Source organism: Lampetra fluviatilis, chromosome 23, assembly GCF_964198595.1.
Source record: "Lampetra fluviatilis chromosome 23, kcLamFluv1.1, whole genome shotgun sequence".
Lineage (NCBI taxonomy): Eukaryota > Metazoa > Chordata > Hyperoartia > Petromyzontiformes > Petromyzontidae > Lampetra > Lampetra fluviatilis.
Window position 1 is genome coordinate 10981130 of NC_136297.1, and position 16483 is coordinate 10997612.

Sequence of the window (16483 nt, forward strand, 5' to 3'; positions counted from 1 at the left end):
AAACCGTTGAGAAAACGTGGCCATCCCAGCGGCGGACAAAATGGCCACCATCGCGGTCAGTTCCTTTTGAGCGGGTGGTCTGGACAACGCCATGCACAGTTCACCTCGCCAAGGGTGTGCCTCTTCATCGACGACAGATTCGAATTTAGAATTCGTATTTCGGTAATTCATCTCCGCAGGCATAACCCATCCCTGCTGACGTAACTTCCTCGACTCCGGGTATTGTTTAGCCCCAGTTTAGATATCAGAGCTGGCTGCCAGATGCCAATGTCCGAAATTAATCTCGGTTGCGTGCTGCTATCGGGTTTTTGGGAAGCGGGGGGGGGGGGCAGTGGGGAGTGCGGAGACACGTTTCACATTCGCACGGGAGCCAGTGTCGGCAAAGAAGCCGCACACACACACACAGGGACCTCTTTGTGCACGAAAAACAACGCGGGGCTTTGTCGAGCCGCGTCGAAAAAGACGCTCTCCCGGAGTGAGAGAGAGAGAAACCGAGTGAGTGAGAGCGTGCGAGTGAAAGAAAGGGAGACTTGCGAGCAAAAACATTTCGCAATGTACACGCGATCGTCGTGAGAAACGAGGTGGTCACGGCGGCGACGGGTAAAAAGAAAACAAAAAACGGACCCACAGGTGAATTGTCCTCTTCGCACAATTTTTTTTTGGACTCCAGCTTGAACACCTTTTTCTTTGTTGCACGAGCTAAAGTACGACAGGGAGTTTATTCCTTTTAAAACAAAAGATCACATCGAAAGTAAAAAGACACGTTTCATAATAATAATAATAGTAGTTAGTAGAGTTTTAAAAAAAATAGCATGCTAGACCAAAGATCTAAAATGTAGCAGCATTTGGCAATAAAAGTACAGATGATCTTCTCCCACGCTGGGGGAGACTTCACCAGGACAGTCAATGTTTTTTTTGCGAATCGCAGGAGGCGACCCCCCCCCCCCTCCCCTTTTCATCCAAGGACGACTAAAAGTGCCCGCTCACGGCGAGCCACCACGAGCCACGGCGAGCCACGGCGGCATCGACAGGACAAGGCACATGCCGCCCCCCCCCCCGCCCAAAAGCCGTCCCCATTCAGCTGTCCGGCCCCGACCTCCTTGCCGAGCTGCAACCCGACTTCAGACCTGATTTGTTTTTTTGTTTGTGTTTTTGTTGAAACACAACCATTCCGTCGCGTTCTGCAAAGAGGTGCGCAATAATTCATTTGCGGGGACCGACTCAGTAGTACTTGGCTCGCGACACTCCCGCCTCGGGCCACAAGGGTCAGGGGGCCCGTGGCGGGTCGGTCACCCTTTGTGCGATGGGACGTGCCCACCACCTGACAGCGGTGGCAAGTCCGCGAGCGGTGGCCTTGACGAACGAGCGTCCGACATCGTCGCGTTGCCCTTCCACAGTGAACCGCGCCGAGCGTTGCGCGCTCAAATCTCCGACTCTCGCCGCTGCTGGGCCTCGTCGAGTTGGACGGTGGCCTGCGACGGCCGCCCCTCGTGCAGGCCTGAAAGTGGCCGCACGAGGCTCTTCTGCTCGGCCACGTCCGGCACCGGCGCGCCACCCCGGCCCAGGTTCAGCTCGTTCTCGTACGAGAAGTCGCCGCACGGCACCACGTATTTGTTCTCGGCGAGGTCCTTGGAGCTGCAGAGCGGCGTCGCCACCTCATAGGTGTCGTGGAACTTTGAGAAGTCCACGCGGTAGTTGTCCTTCTCCTCGGTGAGCAGGGGCTCGAAGCGGTGGCCCCACAGCACCTCGCTGGACAGGTAGGAGGTGCGCGCCTGAGTCGTCATGGCGGTCGCCTCCACCATGCCCTCGAGGATCACCACGATCTCGAAGTCCTCCGCGTCCAGGTCGCGCTTGCTCATCGCGTACAGCGGGCTGTCCTCGTCGATCACGTGCACGATCATCACGGGCGACACCAGGAAGATGCGGTCGAGGCCCTGGTCGTAGCCCACGTTGAGGTCCTGATGGTCGAGCGGGATGTACTCGCCCTCCTCGGTGACGCGCGGCCGGACGAGCTGGGCGCGCACGTGCGCCTCGACCAGGTGGCTGCGCCGCAGGTTGCCCACGCGCCACGCCAGGCACAGCTTGCCGTCGCGCATGGCCACGATGGCGTGGCGGCTGAACACGAGCGTCTGCGCCCGCTTCTTGGGGCGTGCCATCTTCGTCATGATGGCGCCGATGGCGAAGCAGTCGACGATGCAGCCGGCGACCGACTGCAGCACGACGAGCAGCACGGCGGCCGGGCACTCTTCGGTGACGCAGCGGTAGCCGTAGCCGATGGTGGTCTGCGTCTCGAGCGAGAAGAGGAACGCCGACGTGAAGCCGTCCACGTTGGCGACGCACGGCTCGCCGTCGGGGGAGTCGCGGGGGCGCGCCGTGTCGCCGTGCAGCCACGCCAGCAGCCAGAAGCCGAGGCCGAAGGCCAGCCAGGACAGCACGAAGGCGAGCGAGAAAATGAGGAACATCCAGCGCCAGCGCACGTCCACGCACGTCGTGAAGATGTCGGAGAGGAAGCGCCGCGGCCGGTTGTCCACGTTCACGAAGTGCACGTTGCACTGCCCCGTCTTCTTGACGAAGCGGCTGCGCCCCGGCGTGGGCCGCCGGTAGAGTTTGTTGCCGCTCGGGTGGCCGTTCTGCGCGGAGACGCCCTTCAGTGCCATGCCCTCCTCGGCCTCGGAGCGAACGACGCCGTACATCTCTGGACGCAAACTCCTCACCATGCGATCGTACATTGCTGTGGCGTCGCTTCGACACCCTCCGTGGTTCACTACCGATGGAAGCGGCACAAGTTGCGGCGGCTTGGCCCGGTAGATGCCAGGGTGGTGTGTCTCCCCCCCCCCCCCCAGCCGGCTTCCCAAAGCAGTTCAAATTCCAGCCGCTCGCTTAAATTGTCGCGTCGACAGAAACGCGATTGTTAAGAGCGCGCGTTTACCGGCTCCGCTTGCAGGGATCGATCTCCGCGCGCATGCAGATTGAACGTCGCCAAAGTTGGGTTTCTAAGAACAAAAAACAAACAAAAGGGCATTTAAATATGATAAAATATATATATGGTGTATATGGTATAACGGACTTTTAGATAATATTTCAAAACGGGTCAATTGCAGTTCTTTTTTTCAAACACAAATAAAAGACGCTTCACTACATTTCATTGTCAGTGCAAAATACTTTTTTTTTTTTAATATAAATTTGGTAGGATCCCCCTGCCACAAGTGTATGCATGCAGAACTTCTAACTTTCTCACCGTACATAGCCAACAGTCTCCCCATGCAGATTGAACAGATAGATATTAGCAGAATCTGACAGCACTCCCCCCTCCCCCCATGCACCGATTGTAACCGTGTTAAAACACCGTTACAACCCCGTTTTAACGCCGTTATAAACACACCGCCTGCACAGGCACATGGCGGAACACTCCACATCCCCTCGCAGGACAGCGCGCACTCCTGAACGGCTGTATCGCGAGGCGAGGGTCGCGTTACCGACTGACCAATCAACTTCCATCTCAGGTGTGACAGCACCACCCGAGCCTGGGTCAGTCGCTGTTGTTGCTGGACAATCACCATCCATCATCGAGAGGTTCACCTTGACAAGCCCGGAGGTAGCTCCAAATGCCCCCACCCCCGAGTTAAATAAACGATGTCATGGGCGTGGAAGGTGTTGTTGCAGTGAGCTCCAACCCCTCCACCACCACCCTCCGCACTTCAACGGCCAGTTGCCCAGTGTCCGAGCGCCGCGGTCACCCCGAGATTATCGGGCCTCGCCACAATTTCCCACCGCCGTCACATTCCCAGCTCTACTTTACTCGCGAATCGTTAAGATGGCACGGTTCGCGCGCTGGACTTGCAAGTCCAGAGGTCGCCGGGAGAGGGGGAGGGGTGGGGGTCGTTCGGCCTCCCCGTTGCGGCCGCTGTAAATGGCTGCACCGCAGTTGGGTCGAGCGGCAATTAAGTTACAGAAGCATACAAAAAAAACATGTCAGTGGATTATTGCAATCGTATGCAAACAGACAAGGGTACGGGTCGGGGATTGGTACGGTTCGCAAATGTGCACGATCCACCGACCCCGCGAGGTGCTAGATTGACAGCATGTGGTGCGCCACCACGCACTGGGCTGTGTGGTATCGCACAGGCCTACGACGACCACGAGTAGCAAAGAAGCCAGGCCAGTGGTGGGCAACCTGGAGCCCCCCCCCCTCTCCACCCCTCCTCGTGATGGCCTCGACTCAGTGTGTCTCGAGGGTGATGCGTGGGGGTCACGTGGCGAGTGCACGAGCCCACCGATGTGACGGAGGCGGCCGCACGTGTGGGCCACACTAACCCAGCGTTCTTCACCGCAACGCCCTCCACCCCCCCGGCTATACACAAGTGTAAAAAAAACACCACCTATCGTCGTGCCGTCAAAACTCAATGGGTTTCAAATGTGTCCAAATAAATATTCAGATTCTGCAAGTGCCCCCGCCCCGCCCCTGAGAAATCGTGAAGGACGCCGCACGAACTAGTCGACGTTTGCCCATCACTGGGCCTAACCGTGCGAGAAGCCGCAGGTCGTTTTAGATACAGTGCGATGCAGACAGATACTGTACCCCGCTGGGATTTCTAATGACCCTCTTTAGCTCCTTTCTGCCCATGTGGCCCTCTTGCAAAGTGGAAAGTCAAATAAAAGAGCTGCAAGCTTTCTTCTCTCTCCCTCTCTGACTAGGTAACACTGTTTGCTCACCAGTCCACTCGTCTCCACGCTTGAGGTTTACAATCCGATCCACCATCATATTCACACCCACCTCCTACAACCACCCCACACCCCCCAAAGCCATGCGTGTAATAATCTATTCCTTCCGAGGAGTAAAAATTAAATGCCGGTGTAAAAAAAAATGTATTCATTGCACAAACACAAGTGTACAAAAATAATACAGACGTGAACAAAAAGAAAATTCTCGAAAAACCGAGACAAAAGGATCGAATCCTTTTCCAGAATCGAATTGTGACCCCGACAAATTTGTACAACCACCGAGGGAGCAGCGAACCTCGGAAACGAACTCGAAACATCCGAAACCTCCGATTAGCACGATTGGCTACGTCAAGCGCGAATCAAGCTCACCACACAGTGACATACCCGAGTGACCTCGCAACGAGGTTCCAGTGTTACAGGTTCGATACGGGGGGGGGGGGCGGCATCGTCGAAATATCACAACCGGCGAACACGACGCTCCGAAAATAACACCGCTCCTTGCACACCAGCCACGCGGGGGCTTCCACACACCTGCACCGCACTGGGATGAATCTCTCTTTTGTCAAACCCCGCCACCCCACCACTGCCCCAAGGCAATAATTAACATTCAAAAACTGTACAAAATGCATACTTGGCGCATTAAGCCAGTGTAAACGGAGGTGTGCGTGAGGTTATCACCTCTTGCAGATACCAAACGAAAAAAAACACATCATGGGAAGAATATCTCTCGGCACTGGAAAAGGGCAGAGAACCGCCTTGTTGATTTCCCAGGAAAGGCTAGCGACCACCACGGTGAGGACGTCCTGGGGAAAGAGACAACAACAACAACAAAAAACCCCAGAACAGGTGGCAACAGCCCTGTGCTGGCAATGTTGTCATGGTACCACGTCGTGACACCGCAGCCGCGCCGTTCCGGCGGGTGGCACCGTTCGTACCGCGGCGGCAGGCGGGGAGGGCCACTACATCCATGATGAGCCCGAAAGTCTCCACTGCCACCAAAATAATGCTGGCGTGTCCCAGCCTCTCGTCCTTGGGTTTAATTGTGGGTGGGGGGGGGATGTCCATAAAAGGCATCTTCCATTTTTTTCAGCTCGGTTGATGAAACAAAAACAAGGATCGCCTGTATAGTCTTAACAGACTGTTGGGGCAAGTGCTGTTAGCGAGCACCTATGAAGGCCGGCACGGCACACGAGGGGGTGGGTGGCCAGCACTACCCCCGGCCGCCTTTGTCTCCACAGTGGCGATGTTTGCACATCGCACCAGGTACTCATTTGAGGCCGAGTCGACTTGGGGGAGGCCCAGGACCGTGAGCAGGAATTGAATCCGGGTTGCCAGGTTCGTAGTGCAGCTCACTAACCGTTACACTACCGCTTAGCGCTAAACTAAAACTGAACAAGCACAAATGCATGGTAGTATGTAGATTTTATCATGATAGTTTCATCCATTGTGACTTCAAATGCAAATTGGGGGGTTGACTCAGGTCATCATCCCTTCGAGGTTGATAAAGTGAGTACCCGCTTTGTGGGAAAGTCAACAGCAGTTGTGCCGAACTAGTAACTAATTGGCAAGTTTTGTTTACGTCACAAACCTTGCCAATTGGCTTTGTCGGGTGGTGGTGGGTTTAACGACACATTTACACTTACGCGACCTAACCCAAAAAAAACCCCCCTCTGTTATGGATATAACTGGTCACTGTACGTACACTCACTCGCGCGAGAGATATCACTTCGATTTTCATGAAGTTACAACAATCGATGCGATCGGCGCCCATGGGAGGGGGGGGGAGTCGTCACGTGTTCGCTTTGTAAGCATTTCGTCGTGTGGGGCATGTAAACTGCCCTACAACAGGTTGTCAACGGGCGCCTCCAACACGAACGAAACCCGCACTTCGCTACTGACGCCGCACAAAGAAGAGCAACCATCGCAGTCCGCACCTGCGAAGTGAACGTCTCTCCTCTCAGCTCTACAGAAGCATCACCCCCGCACCTCCTATTAACACTGTTGGCTACGTACGGTGCGGAAGAGGTTCACACGTACATGCTTTTCGCACACCTTTCATGATTAAACCACCGCATGTGCTATTGTACAGGCGCAGATCACGCCCGCTTAAACACTTTACTAATTGGCAATTAAAGCCAAGGTTGACGCATTTCAGCAAAGGGTCAGACCGATGCGCTGCACGCAAACGTGCCCTGGCCGTCGGCCAGATGAACGGCACGACCAATGAGCTGGGGCTGAGACGTCAACAGGCGCGGTGGGTCCCGTGGGGCTGTTTGTGCTGCAAGGTGGAAGGAAAATTTGCGGTGCCGTTTTCAACGAAGCGCAGCAGTACAGTACAACGTCGCATATCCGTCTCGGCTGGGCAAGGAGGTAGATTCGGGTCGGGCGTTTGCGTGGAAAAGTCGGATTCGTGGTCATCGATGGAGAACGACCGTTACGCCAGATACCACTGCACTGCATGGCTAAACGGTTCTTTGGTCAGGTCGGATATGTGACGGTCGGATATGTGACGTCGTTTTTGTGCTCCCATCTCAATGGAGACGTGCACAGACCACGTGACGTTTTCAAGGCGAGGGTCGTTGTCCAGGCCCGTAAACGAAAATGAGCCCGCAAAACGTGTTGAATCCATAATACCGCAAGCTTTCACGTGTTGAATCTCCCGTTTCTGGGCTGTAGCAAGCACTAGAAATTCCACGTTCCTATGGCAGAATTAACGCTTTGTCTATTGGATGGCCACCGTAGAATTTCCACAACAATAACAATGATCGTCTCTACCAACCTCCTGCCGTCTCGATCTATACCATTGCAAAGGAGATAATGAACTCAAAATATACTCGTGTGTGAAGCATTATATATTTATTTCTAACATTCCCCAAATGATTCACTTCAGTTTCTATCGCATTTAATATGGTAACATTCAGATCTTGCCAAAGTCCAAACATACCCACGTGCACATTTCGTTCAGGAGCTCATCCAAATTCCCCCCGATTCCAAAGCAATTTCATATAGTGGGGCGTGGCATTACAAACGGTCTTCGGTAGATATGACCGCGCATTGTGTCACCGTGAAACTAAAATTTCCGCACGATACGTAGCCAAACATTATCATCATGATCACCGCGTCATTCTTTTTTTTTATCCTTTATATTAAGTTCACTTGCTTGCGCGCTTACGACCGTGCAAATCTTTCGGTCGTTTTTTAACCCACTTCCCGTGATCCAATCGAGCTGACGTTTTGCACACAGACTCGTTGTGCGTGACAATTTATTTTCGTTAAACATTTTTTCCAAAATTTTACACTTTTTAGGAAAAAATGTATTATATTTAATTACCAATTGCTTAATGGTGGCAGGCAATCATCTGACCCATAGGTGGCAGCCATCTCAAGCCAGAGGACGAGAGGACTCTAGCCGCCACACATATAAAGGATTTATAGTGAAAAACTTTGTTTTTACGGGTTAATTTTTTAGTCATCACCACCACCAACTGAGAGGCCACTGGGAACAAGCGAGACCTGGCGCAAGAGACAAGAATCTGCTTGGAAATGTGCACCGTTTTACTAACTTTTGTGTTACTTAGTCGGCAGTTAATCAAATGGGGGTTAATCAAAGGGGGTTAATGCGGTTACCAGGAGCAATCGAAAGACATCCCGGGGCATCAATGTCGAACAAAAGCCACCTTTCTCTGCTTCACGGGAGTTCAATTAAAGCAGGAAACAAACGGGCGTGCCCGTTTTAGCACCGATAAAAATGCAACGCATTCTTTAATAACACCGCGTCTAAATAAATAATTATATACTAATAGGAAACGTTTTGAGCAATGGCGCTTATTCAGAGCACGTCAAGAAGAAGGGAACCACTGCCCAAAACTTGTACCGTTCTTTCTTTTAAGGCCACAGTTTAGCTTTGTTTACGACCGTGTTGACCTTTTCTGCTGCTCCTTTTGTTGTTAACTGTGCACCAGTGACAACGCAACAACGGCACTCACCAAATCATTGTAATCCACAATAGAGGTTTCTGGGTTAGATGGCGCAAATATAAACACGTGTTGTCGTTAAACCCGCCGCCACCCGACTGCTAATTACAGGAAGGTTTGGTCACGTAAACAGAACGTGCCAATTCGTAACTAGTACAGCACACCGGTGTGTTGAAGAGTAAAGCCACAACACTTAGATCCACGAGTGTTTATGTTTGCCGACAGTGGCCAATGGATTTACAATGCCAATTAAGTCTCAACTGCAAGGCTGAATTTCTTACTCTTTGGTTCTTTCGGTAAAGTCACGTAGGTATAAAATAAACTACATTAAATCACGACGTTTCGGGCGCAACACAAGAGTCCGTCATCAGGTGGGACAACCACAGCAAGACAAATTTCTGAAGTGGACAAAAGGGGTGCTGCTTGTATCAAGAGGCTATATAGGTAAGGGGGGGGACCAGGGAGGAGAGATAGAGAGGGTGGGGGTGTGGGGTAGTGCGAATGGGGATGCTGCTTTACCAAAAGAACCAAAGAGTATGGATTCTTGCAGTCACGAAAACTTCAAATCTAGCTTAATTTCTTATTTGAGATTTTCCGGAACGCCGCTAGGCTCCCTTTGAGAAGGGTTCGTCGGTGTAAGGCACTACAACTAGAGCACAAGGCATGCCTATACATAAGTGCTATGCTGTATTACCGTCCCCTATAAACAGATAATCATATTAACAGGTGTATGGGAATATAGGCTACACAATGAGGACAAAATAAGGCGAAAGGGGCATGTGGTGCCAAATGAATTCTAGAAGATTTCCGGCCGAAACGATGCACCGAGGGGTATTTACTCCAACCAGGCGAGAACGCCACGAGGCATCGCATCTACTAGGCACAGGTGACCGAGGTCAACAGGGCGTCAAAGGTCAACAGGGCGTCAGAGGTCAACAGGGCGACCGAGGTTAATGTGCATCCCCCCACCAACGCAAGCCAAGACAACTCCAACAGAGGATACATTTAAACCAGAAAAAACAACGGAGCTAAAGGGAAAAAAAACACTTTCTAAGAGTGCAAAAGCGTATCCAGAAGCAGCTGAAGGAATAATATCATGAAAGAAACGGAACCAAAAATGTAAACGTAACTCTAATACCAAGACAACAATTGGCATTTATTTCACCATCGATCCAAGAGACGACGTTGCTTTCCATCATGGCCACACACACCGAGGGGACGGGGGTGGTTTATTCTCGTTAACCGAATTGAATTCCATTTTTTTTATGCTAGAAACATCCAAGATCACAAAAAAGGAGGGGGGGGGGGAGGAAAATATCTTCCCTTGACACACGGGGGATTTAAAGGCATACGGCCAACACTGACAACGAAAAAAACCTGACGAGATAGAGAGAGAGGGTGTGTGAGGGGCATGAGTAGGACCGTCATCTCTCGTTAGGGCAAATTTGTGTGGAAATTTCCACTGACCGTGTTCGAACGAATAAGTTGGTTGCATTAAATCATTAACACGTCAAGCGCCTTTATATAACTTGACCGCGTTATTAGTTTATTTGTACAGCACAGTCCGTCTGCCCCTTCAGTATCACGACGGTTGTGCTTTGGGATATATATTTTTTTTACCGTAATCGCAGTTCCACGACTGCCTGGTCATTAAATGACCGGCGACTCGCGCAAGCAATTCGCAGTTCGCGCAACTTCCTTGCTAAGGATAAGCAGGGAGAAAACAAATATAAATATACACAGGCCAACGTGTCGGTCAATGAAACCTTGGAAAACGCACTTTGCACCGTGCAGAGGAAGAAACGAGAGGACCGATTCGGAGCGCGCTTATCGCCTCGCCTCGCAACGCTAAGCCGAGGAGGCTTCAATCCAAGCGCGTGCGCTCACCACTGCGCCACCGTTCTCCTGGCACCGCACGTGTGCAAGTGAACCGGCAAATCTTCATTCATAGAAACGTTTTCGTTTTTTTTTTAAAACCTCACAGCCGTCGTGAAGCTCAACACTTTACGTAACTTTCGATTTAAAGCTTTCGTGACTGCAGGGATTCATCTTCTTGGTTCTTTCGGTAAAGGTCACGTAGAAGGGAAGTAATACAATTATAAAAATAAAACATTATAAAATAATTCTCACGACGTTTCGGCCACAACGCAGGCAGCCGTCCTCAGGTGAAGAAACAGGTCTGTCGAGAAGACAGCGTCTGAATGACAGACCTGTTTTTTCACCTGAGGACGGCTGCTTGCGTTGTGGCCAAAAGTCGTGAGAATTATTTTATTATGTTTCATTTTTTTTATTACTTCCCTTCTACGTGACTTTACCGAAAGAACCAAGAAGACTTTACGTAACCGTCACGGGGATATCCACGGCGCTTAATGCGTTTAATAAACAATTGGGCGACACGGCATTTGTGTGCCGTCATGTCGCGATACTGTATACTGCAAATGCTTTGCCTTACGTAAGCACGCAAGGGTATACATGTCCCACCATATATTCATACATACATGATGAATATGCCCGACGCACAGAAGCCAAAGAGATGCATTGTTAATAATTTACGTGTTGAACTTCTTTCGCACCCTACATAGCCAACCGCACCAACCTCATTCACAACACACACAGAGCAGTTATTAATAAGTGAGTTTACGATCTAGACTTAAAAGCGCATGGAGTTCCTGTGGCTTCCGAATATTAAATGTGCAATTGCCCATCAGTGTGCGTGCCCAATAAACTCACGTTATTCAGGGTACGCACAGCCCTCTCTCTCTCTACCTGTTCATTTACACAGCGTTAGACGGCTGAATAGCTGTATGCAGATATACTTACACGAGACACATTCAGGTAACTTTTTTTTACACACGCACAGGTGTGCGATCCACATCCAAACAAAGAGACAAAAATCCCCCCGTATGGATTTAACAGGCTGCTCGGGCAAAGTGGTACATCCAAAAGATAAAGATCCCACGTATATAGTCTTAAGAGGCTGTTGGGGCAAGTTGCTACATCAATCAAACACACGCGCGCGTATGCCAGCCAGCTGATAGGGGACTTCTACCACAGACGCCGCAAACGTTCTTCACTAGACCCGTCGCTCTCGCACGCGCACAAACTCATTCTGGCAAGCCCGACGTGTTGACGACACCCAGAGGACTGAAACATTATTAAATGCTGCTTAATGATATCGCCATAGCTTCCCTTGCACGCGTTCTCTCGGGACAGCTCACAGAGGTTTGAGTAACCATTGGATAAACCTCCCCGCCACAAACCACAACCCACCACCATCTCCCCCCCGCCCCCACCCCCAAATTAAGAGTAGATTTATTTTCTTGTACGCAAAACAAAAGAGAGAATACACGATCTTACCGTCTCTTTTGGTTTGTGGGTTGGGGAAGTGTTATTTATCAGCAGCTTTGTAGATTAAAAAGAAACCCCACACCACCAATACACAACGCTGCTGTACACCCACACACGGACGAAGAATCCTCTAGCGTGTGGATGCGACGCCTTCGCTTTTATAGCCGCGGAGGGTGGGAGGGCGTGGTGTGGCGTGACGTCACGGCGGTGGGCGTGTCCGCCGTGAATGGGCGGTGCCTCTGTCGTGTAGCCCCGCCCCCTTAAAAGTTAAAATAAATCATTTAAGAGGTTGACACACGCAAGGCTGTCTGCTCCGATTATGCTATAGCTGCAATTGCTGGCCAAACGTCGTACTCTACAAGGCACCGGTATGTTGAACTAGTCACGAATTTCGATTTAAAGCTTTCGTGACTGCAGGGATTCATCTTCTTGGTTCTTTCGGTAAAGTCACATAGAAGGGAAGTAATAAAATAATAAAAATAAAAATAAAACATAATAAAATAATATAATAAAATAATATAATATTAATATAATAATATATTAATATTATATATATATTAATGTTGTATTTTTATTATTTTATTACTTCCCTTCTACGTGACTTTACCGAAAGAACTAAGAAGATAGTCACGAATTGGCACGTTTTGTTGACGTGAAGAACCCTGACTAATTGGCTGTGTCGGGTGGTGGTGGCTTTAACGACACATTTATATTTACGCGATCTAACCCCCCCAAAAAACTATATTATGGATAAATAATTAGAGTTTTGCCAGTTGTTTAGTTTTGCCTTACGAGTTTATTGTGTTTGATATTTCTTCAAATAGGAATTATTACCCAATATATAAGCGAAATGTATTTCTGCATGTAAATTATTATTTTTCAGTCCATCAGCCGATTTATTTTGCAGACCAATATTATCAAGCGCCCTTCGTTTAGGCACGAAACGTCTGGATCGCCTTCGAACCTCTGGATCTCATCAGCAGTCAGGCTTATGTGTGAGTACTGCAAAATCTTGGGATTATTCAAGTCAACAGGTGAAATGTCGACTTACATTGCAAGGCGGATTTCCCCTCTCTGCTCTACGTCTCAGAATCCGAATCCGATTCTTTCATTTTTTTAGACTGGAGAAATCCGATAAGCTACGAAATCTCTCTTTTTTTTGTTTACAGATGTCCAGCCTGGGGCGTGAACTCTTACTCGTGCAGTCCACTCTCGCGTCTCGTCTTGACGCGGTCACGTCTCGGCTTGGTTACAACCCAAGTGTTGCCAAATCTCGAAGCATTCCTCCGCTGGCAAAAAGGTGCACTCTCTGCGAAGACTGCAATCCGTGCGTGCACCTCGTAAAACTCACATTTATAATCATCTTTAGGGCATGTGTGCGTGTGTCGGCAGTGGTTAAAATGGCCAGTATACGGCGGTATACCGTGACGGCAACGTCCAACAACGCCAAACAGTCATCGCCAGCCTCCTATTCCTTATCCGCAGAGGGGAAACGGCAGTCAACATCACACATTCTCATTCAGTTCTCTCCTTTCACTCCACTGGACTGGCTCCCCATCACCAGCAGGGCCACTGCACCTCTGCTTTGGGTCGTCCACCCTTTCTCTCTCTCCGCTCTTGTCCACCTGCACTACAGCTTCTGTCACCCTGCACTACAGCTCCTGTCACCCTGCACCACAGCCCCTGTCACCCTGCACTACAGCCCCTGTCACCCTGCACCACAGCCCCTGTCACCCTGCACTACAGCCCCTGTCACCCTGCACCACAGCCCCTGTCACCCTGCACTACAGCTCCTGTCACCCTGCACTACAGCTCCTGTCACCCTGCACCACAGCTCCTGTCCCCCTGCACCACAGCCCCTGTCACCCTGCACTACAGCTCCTGTCCCCCTGCACCACAGCCCCTGTCACCCTGCACCACAGCTCCTGTCACCCTGCACTACAGCTCCTGTCACCCTGCACCACAGCCCCTGTCACCCTGCACTACAGCTCCTGTCACCCTGCACCACAACTCCTGTCACCCTGCACTACAGCTCCTGTCTCCCTGCACCACAGCTCCTGTCTCCCTGCACCACAGCCCCTGTCACCCTGCACTACAGCTCCTGTCACCCTGCACTACAGCTCCTGTCACCCTGCACCACAGCCCCTGTCACCCTGCACCACAGCTCCTGTCACCCTGCACCACAGCTCCTGTCACCCTGCACTACAGCTCCTGTCTCCCTGCACCACAGCTCCTGTCTCCCTGCACCACAGCTCCTGTCTCCCTGCACCACAGCTCCTGTCACCCTGCACTACAGCTCACGGTGGAACTCTAAGCAGCAACAGCGCGACCCACAGCCCCGTGCTCCTCCTCTCTACACCGAGGAGCAGGAGGCCGTGGTCACTGCCCCCGCATCCTTGCTCCGCGGCAGCTCTCGCGCCGTCTGAAAAGAAGCCATAAACCCACTTCACATTCGCGGCAGCATTCACTTTTAAGAGACACTTTAATGCCCCACACACCTCACCCCATATCCACACGTCAGTGAAATATTGCATTATTATTATTGTAATAACATGGACTGAAAGGACGAATAGGCTCCATATCCGGCACTTCAACATTTAAAATTGGACCACTCCGTATTGTGTGTGTGTGTGTACATTGTGTGTATCCATGCGTGTGCGCGTCTGTGTTTTGGTGTCACCACACCTTGTGGTTGCCTGCAATCGCCTTCCTGGCATTTAACATTTTTTTTATTAAACCAGGTGTCCCGGTTGAAAAAAAAAAAGAAAAACTTCTCGAAAAACATGATGTAGGGCTGATGCTTTGCCACTGGCAAATTCCCAAGTGAACATGCTAACAGGTTCTTTGGAATGTGCCTGGTTTTGCGGTAAAGCTCAGTCACTTTGTGCGACGCGTGAACGACATTTCTCAACGCAGTCAATGACAAACTCCACCCATGCCCCTTCAGAATTAAAGAACTACAAGCTAAATAAAAACAAACGTACGGATTTTATCATAGCAAATTTCAATGATCCATATCTTCTGGGTTTTGGTTTGGGCAAGGCCATGTGGTGGTTTTATGCCAACATCCTTGTCATTAACCCTCCACAACCCAACTGGATTATCGCGTTCACATAGATATTACGTACACGTGGCAATGTGTTCATCAATTTAGGAAATAGATGGACAACACAACTGATTAATTACTGGTTTCATCTTTTTCGATACACATCTGAGTACCACAACCGTCATTGTATACTGCTGCCATTCGGCAGAAGTAGAATCAGAATCTGTATTTATACTGGAGGAATCCGATGAGCTATGAAGCTCTTTATTCACAGATGCCCAGTGCCTGGGTTGCTTATATTCAGCAGCCTGCCCACCAAACTGTGGGGCTGACTTCGCCACAGGTTATGGGAAATTCAAGCATCTTGTGTTTTGTGTGTGTGTATATGTATGTTATGTATGTCCAGCGGTGTGTTGCGGTTAGCGCGCTGCGCTACGAACCCAGCGACCCGAGTTCGATTCCCGCTCACGGCCAACACCAGTGATAATTATCTGAACCGGTCCTAGGCATCCCCTAGGTCAACTCAGCCTGGAATGAACACCTGGTGCGGTGTGTAAACATCGCCACTGGGGAGACAAAGGCAGTCGGGCGTGGCGCTGGCCACCCACCCCCTCGTGTACCGTACTGGCCTTCATATGTGCTCGCTAACCGCACTTGTCCCAACAGTCTGTTAAGGCTATACGGGGGATCTTTGTCTTTGTCATGCATGTCCATCCTGCATTGCTTTATTTCTGGCTGCTGAATTGCCTTCGGAAAAAGAAGTGCTTGCGTATGGTGCTGGGCTGCACGTTTAAAATAGGATCTCGGGTGGCCGGGTGGCTCGGAAAAACTGAAGTCCGTGTCGTGACACTGACCCGGGACCTTTTTTCCAGCCTGCGTTCAAGCCCCGTGTTGACCCCTCGGGTAAAAATTATCTCGCGTCCGAGTGGGTTTGATTGTGTGTGGCTACAAATGTACCTCTGCAAACCAGCAAACTGCCTTTAATCTCTGAACACACGGATCAACGGTAAAGTCGGTTAATGAGGATCGCAGTCACACGCTGGGAGCTGGCTCCTGACACCGCCGTGCAACTGAGAGAATTATCGCAGTAGATGCATCACAAAGGCTGGATACAAAGCGACCTGCTGAGCAGTTTGATAAACAGGACAGACCACAAATGGGTGATGCTTGTCAGTTTAGAGGAATTAACCGCCTGGCTGAGAGGAATGAATAATTAGTTTAGAAAGAATGCGCACTTCGGAAGGAGGGGGTTGAACCGGGAGATGTTGATGCGTAAAAAGAAGGCCGATAGGTGTTCACGAGGAGACCTCAAAGCGACTGATGAGCTCTGTGCGTATCGAAGTCAGGGAAGTGGCGATATGTAAACATAGAGCTGCAATTAAAATCTGCAACA

At 50.6% G+C, this 16483-nt stretch overlaps 1 protein-coding gene across 1 annotated transcript; it reads right to left on the reverse strand.

Annotated features, from left to right (window-relative positions):
- Positions 1-1144: 1144 nt before the first annotated feature.
- Positions 1145-12149, reverse strand: LOC144940783 (ATP-sensitive inward rectifier potassium channel 12-like). The gene is made up of 2 exons (XM_078867185.1): positions 12054-12149; positions 1145-2993 (listed from the first exon to the last, which is right to left on the reverse strand). The coding sequence occupies exon 2, from the start codon at positions 2727-2729 to the stop codon at positions 1422-1424; it is 1308 nt and encodes a 435-aa protein (XP_078723311.1). The 5' UTR covers positions 2730-2993; positions 12054-12149; the 3' UTR covers positions 1145-1421.
- Positions 12150-16483: the final 4334 nt, after the last annotated feature.